This window comes from Sinocyclocheilus anshuiensis, unplaced genomic scaffold (assembly GCF_001515605.1).
Source record: "Sinocyclocheilus anshuiensis isolate Anshui unplaced genomic scaffold, SAMN03320099.WGS_v1.1 scaffold941, whole genome shotgun sequence".
NCBI classification, from domain to species: Eukaryota; Metazoa; Chordata; class Actinopteri; order Cypriniformes; family Cyprinidae; genus Sinocyclocheilus; species Sinocyclocheilus anshuiensis.
Window position 1 is genome coordinate 714,000 of NW_015555791.1, and position 6,273 is coordinate 720,272.

The following is a 6,273-nucleotide window of genomic DNA, read 5'->3' on the forward strand; positions in this document are numbered from 1 at the left end:
ATGCAGAGCACGAGTATGGGTCACCATACTTGGCCTCACTTCACTTTCACTTTTTAAACGTTTTTATGATTAATTATTAGCTTTACATTAATCTCGTGCAATTCGTTCACGGAGTCCAGTTTGGGAAATCTTGACGTAATGTAATGTTTAATGCGCTTCATTAATAACAACAAATGGAATGTTCTCTTTGTATTTTTACTAGTGCTGTCAAACGATTAATCGCGATTAATCGCATCCAAAATAAATGTTTTTATTTACAAAATATATATGTGTGTTCTGTGTATATTTATTATGTCTATATAAATACACACACATACAGTATATATTTTGAAAATATTTCCATGTCAACAGGGTACAAGGATATCCTATTTCAATCAATGTGATGAATGAGTTGGGTCAAAAGTAATCTAAAAGTAGTATTATCTAAAATGTGTAATCTGTTACTAACTGCAATTTTTGTCATGTAATTTAGAATCATTTACAGCTACCCAGCGCTGTTCATATTCATCCTTTCTGTCTACTTTTCATTTAAAATTCTTCGGCACAACTTCAGCAGTTTGGTGTGTAATATATGCACGTTTGAAAGTTGAATTTCTAGAGTTGATTCAGTATTTTTGGGCATCATGTTCAAACACTAGCAGTATTAAGTCATCAGGACTTCTCCCTAATGCTGTGTGCATGTCTACCAGATGTGCCTCATCATCAGATAGCAGGGAAAAAAAAGAAGAACAGCTGGAATAATGGATCCAACATTCCCACCGAGAGAAGGACAGGAAGTTACAGTAAAACCAGACCGAGTGAGAGCGAACGGCAAAATGATTCGTTCAGTGGCTAGTTCTTCTCGACTGACACCTTGTTTAGAAGGTCAAGAGAATGATAAGAGAGAAACCTGAGGGCCAGAGAGCGTTAAAAAGACACTTCTGAATGGGATTCTGACACGTGCTGCACAGATCAGACATTTGCCTCTCGTTACCTTTGACAAACAACCACATGACCCTTGAGAATGAATGCCATCCTCTCATCTGTTTGTCTCATCTACATATACACTGACAACAAGGACAGCTCCTAATAAGGTACGCCGAGTCAGTCTTGCTGTAAATATCCCTGCGGCCTGAGAGAGAGAGAAAGAGAGAGAGAGGAAGGGAGGGTGGAGAGGAAAAGTCTGGGGGAAAACGGAGCGGATGGATTGTGGCCTTATAAGGGTAAAGCTGCTCTTTTCCCAGGGTCTGGATCCCAAACTCCGGCGCGCTGCCAAAGCGAAACGGAACAGGGTTTGCCGCCATCTACAGCCAGAATAGCATCATGACCGCAGAGAAAGTTGCTAAAAGAAGGCCGATTTGTTGCTAAAAGTCACTAAATGATGTTGTGATGTTATTTGATGTACTTTTTTTATACAGAAAACGAACATTTGAATTGTAAAATAATTGTAAAATAAAAGGAAAATTCCATATACATAAGAAGAAGTGGGCTCAATGTAAACCAAATTTTTCACATTTTATAAATGACTTTATATGTAAATCTCTTGGAACAAACAAACAAAAAAAAGCATTGAAAACTGAACGCTTTCTTCTTCATTTTTTCTCTCTTTTCTATTTTCTCTGGCAGCTAATGTTAATTTGATCATGTGAATATGTAATACTTGTGCTTGTGAGATTGAATAAATAAAGCATTGAAAAATGATTTTGTGACGGCATTGCGCGATGATAATCACGACGCAAAATTGTGTCACAACATCAAATCTCAGCAAAAATATATATTTTATATATGTTCATTTTGATTTGTTTGTAAAATAATATGCATAATATAATATTAAAATAGAAATAACTGTATTTTTAAATACATTGAATTATTGAACACTTACACATTTTTGAATGATTACAATTTGGTTTTTTTTAAATAGCTAGTAAACTAGTAATACTACACATTCTCAACAATTACGCTTTAAGCAGTGTATTAGTAGTTAGTTAGTATGCTACACTCTAAGAACAGTATGTAAAAGGACACAATCTACTTTGTTAATATGAAAGAATTTTCTGTATTGGTTTTTTACCTGCATTTTAAATTATGCATTGTGTTTTCGGGTTACAATGGATAATGTCCTGGAAAATTACTAGTAGCCTATCTTTTCCATTTTTCTTACAGTGTACTAATTGATCAACAACCGCAGGTACAAGCTACTGACAAAGTGTATCATAAATGAACAATTATTCAATTATTACATTTATTATTATTATTATTATTATTAAATTGAACAATTGCAAATAGCAGCTAACTCAATTCACGTGATGTGTGTACAGATAGGCATCTTTGGTTTCCTCATTTTGTGTAATTTGGATGGAAAATGTGTGCCTTTTTATAGTCACTTATCAAATGTAGCTAAAAGTTGCCTTTTTTTGTTATTGCTAAATTTGTGCTTTTGGAAGAAAAAGTTGGTAGGGTAGTATGAAAAGTTGCTAAATTTAGCAACAAAATTGCTAAATTGGCAACACTGCATGACCGAGATTTGCACTTCCCGAAGGAAATTCCAGTGTTTCCAAGAAGTTTTGTGATCAGTCATGACGACGGTTTCTAGGCCAACCTGGAAGTCTGGGCTGCGTTCAGCGCCGACAAAACGGTGCAAAACGTGTTTTAAACGGAAACGGTGGTGCGTTGAACACTCTGTTCTGATGACGCAAGAGTTGCAACTATGGCAGCTGAGAAGGCCATTCTTTGTGTTCTTTTTGAAGAATTTTCAGAGCCTGATGAAATCGGTATAAATATGTGTTTAATCCCAATAGAGTGAAGGGATTTGTGCAAACTGTGGTTCCTAATTATTGTGATCCAACATTTGTTGATCACAACGTTTTTCAGGATGAAAAGACAAACATTTCAGGTGAAGGATAATACACTTTTTACCTCCGAGACTGTGTTATGATCTATATGACCTTATTATTTTTATTGTGAGTATTAGGCTTATCATTATTGCTGATCACTGTTGTTGTGCTATGATATTGTAATATTTACCATTATATAATCAGAGGGGTATAGAAAGGTTTATTAAAGTGTCACTCCATAATACAATAGCAAAATATATAAATATGTATAGTATTTTGTTGCGCACCGGTTTGAGCTTGAACTTGCCCCAGGTGTGCTTCACATTTACTTGAAGCAACTTTCACATGTTGTTCTACAACATAAATAATGATCATATGAATTTTAAAATCATTGTGTCACCAAGTTATAAACGCTCATTGAGCCCTTACGATAATTAACCATGGTTTTACTACAAAAACAAACAAACAAACAAAAAACATGGTTATTGTAATTAAACCATAGTAACCACAAATTAACCATGGTTTTACTACACTAACCATGGTATTTGTAGTAAAGCTGTGGTTATACAAGAGGTAATCAATCAGCCAAATAACATGGTTACACTTTTACTGTAGCCTATAACACTTTTGCTATAATAAAAGCATGGTTAATTTTCCATGATTCAATTAGCTGTATTCCTTATGCAGCGTTTTGTAACTTACATTACAGCACGCATATCATTCAGAATTCATGTTTGAGGAATTACTCGTTATAATAAAGACATAGCCTATTTTTTTCTGACATACGCAGTCACATGGAAGCCTACTGTTATCACACACATTTTAATTTTTCTCGCAATTCTAAGTATATTTCTCACAATTAGGACATTTCCCTAGCAATTCTGAGAAAAAAAACAAAAATCAAATTGTGAGATAAACTTGCAATTGCGAGTAAAATAATAATAATAATAAAAAAATAAAATAAATACAAATAAAAAGGTAATTGCGACTTTTTATCTCACAATTCATACTTTTTTTCTCGCAATTTGTATTTATTTCTTTTTAAATATTTATATTTATATTTGTTATTTATGTTTATAAGTTTATATTTCACAATTCTGACTTTTATTCTCAAAATTGCGAGTTTATATATTTTCTGGGGATTTAGACTACAAAAAAAAAAAAACATAGTCATTTACAACTACATCTATTCTAACATTTAAAGTGAACCTCATCAGAAAATAAAACGTACTGTATCATAAAACTATCTGACCCAAGAAACAAATCACCTTTTTACATTATAACGCAAATCCTGAAATATAGAAATATAAATAGGCGTTCTATGAAATAATTCAATACAAATCCTGATTGATCACAATCTATTTTGATTTATCCATCCTGAGAAAAGTTATCATTATCACGTGTCATCGCTGTCTATGTCCTGACAACATTTAAACTTTATATTTCAAAATAGGTGAATTCTTTAGACTAACCTACCTGACCAATCAGAGACGGTGTTTCGGCTGTTCGCCCCGCCCACTCCAGTCACCTGACTGTAGCTCCGCCACTTTTACGTCCGGTTTGGTGCGTGATTGAGAAGAACAGTAAACTTTTCAGCATTCAACAGGAACACGTAACAGATGTTCGATACATCAGTAAGTACTAACGTTTTATCATAAAACTGGCTTTAGGAAATGTGTAACATCATTAATTTGACTGCTAGTCAAAGTGAGTAAACTCTCAGCTGTCTGTTTGCATGCAGCGTTGATAAAGCTTTGATTTTGTTTACGATGGTCAAAGTATGCATGACTATTAAGCACATTTTATTATTTTGTATTATTCATTGAGTGTACACATATGTACAGTGAATGAAAATGAACATGAATAATTAGAATATTTTAGGAGATTTGCTGATCTTGACATAGTGGAGGATCTTGACTGTTTTATGATTGTCTTGTCACATAACAATGAATAGGGTTCTTGCATCTAGGCTACACATCCCATCTTTCCTCATGTTTTCCATGTTTTTCTTTCAGCAGAAGGCAGACTTCCCCAAAAATGACCTCTGACCCCGTCGACCCGTACATCTTCACCTCTGACTCTCTACCGTCAGACCCTCGCTTCATGCCACCGCTGACCAACGGCCTGCTGGGATGGAGAGTGTTTGATCCAATTATGCATATGGGCGGGGTTTATAACGGTGAAGGCGGGACTTGTCACCGCGGCAACATTCCTTGTCCTCTGGCAGTTCAAATGAAGATTGCAGAAGTGGGACGACACACGTACAAGTTAGACATGCACACAGGTTAGAATGCATACACACATATTTGTATGCAGTATAATACTGCATTTGATCTTACAGTACAAGACTCTCTTTCTATGCATCAGGTGTTTTCTCTCACTCCGTGGTCACACCTCGTTTTGAGGCCGCTCAGGTTTTGTATGCTCACCGGCAGCAGACAAACCTCCTGGTCATGGAGGTTCTCCTCAAACGCTCTGAAACCAGCACTGAACCAGTCACTATTCAGCTAGAAAGTTCTTTCAAACCCCAAAGTGATGACATTGTTTTCCAGAGTGCACCGGACTACAAGGGTGGGAGGTACTTCTGTTTATATAATATTTGCATTCTGGAATGAAATATACAAGTGTTTATAGTGCCACGTAAATATTGATGCCTTGATGCTGGCATGGCGTTAAAAAGTGAATAAATAAATAGTAGTGTATGTTTGCTTGTTTCCCAGAAGTGACTTTTTTTTCTCTTCAGGCATGTTTTTGGACAGACCGTCTCTTCAGAGGTTCCTGGAGGCATCCGTCCATTTGTGCACCTGATATGGACGCCCATCACATCCACTCTTACCCTCTCACCCGACCAGAGCCAGTCCAGCTGGGTTTTCCTGGTTGCCGTTGCCGGTAGCGATGAGAGCGTCCGGTTGTGTTATGAAACTGGTTTGGGGCTTATTGATACTGGCGACTTACGGCCCTCGCACCTGAGAAGCTGGGCGGAGCTTTGGAAGGGGAGCAGCATAGAGGTGGAGGGAGCAGAGAGCCTGAACCGAGCTCTGATTGGCTGCATGTTTTATCTCCTCAGTTCATTCCCGTCTTTAAGAGAGGAGGCAAACGCCCCGGTTGAGTTTGGAGGCGTCAGTCCTGGGGGTTTGTCAAACGGGAGTAAAGAGGAGGATTACCATGGCCATGTGTTCTGGGATCAGGTGAGTTTAACACAGTCCATCTGGTACAGCACTGGGGCATGATACTTTATGAAGTTATTCATAAACAGAGTAATTTATTATTTTTCTTATTCAACAAAATATTTATTTTTATAATATTTTTTTAAATAATTTTTCAGTATTAATTTCAGATATTGTAATATAAAATATTTAAAAATACTTCAAATATAAAATGTAATAAATAAATAAATAAATTAATAAATATTTTATTTTTGTTGAAACCGATACAATTTTTTACTATATATATATATATA

General features: G+C 35.9%; 1 protein-coding gene across 2 annotated transcripts in view; it reads left to right on the forward strand.

Annotated features, from left to right (window-relative positions):
* Positions 1-4,336: 4,336 nt before the first annotated feature.
* Positions 4,337-6,273, forward strand: part of pgghg (protein-glucosylgalactosylhydroxylysine glucosidase) — an 8,034-nt gene continuing 6,097 nt past the window's right edge. Inside the window, exons 1-4 of one of the 2 annotated variants that reach the window (XM_016468922.1) lie at positions 4,337-4,447; positions 4,832-5,097; positions 5,181-5,391; positions 5,557-6,001. In XM_016468922.1, coding sequence (XP_016324408.1) covers positions 4,851-5,097; positions 5,181-5,391; positions 5,557-6,001 — 903 coding nt within the window. In that variant the 5' untranslated portion in view covers positions 4,337-4,447; positions 4,832-4,850. Of the gene's footprint in view, positions 4,448-4,828; positions 5,098-5,180; positions 5,392-5,556; positions 6,002-6,273 lie in introns of both variants that reach the window. The other variant, XM_016468921.1, reaches the window with a different exon arrangement.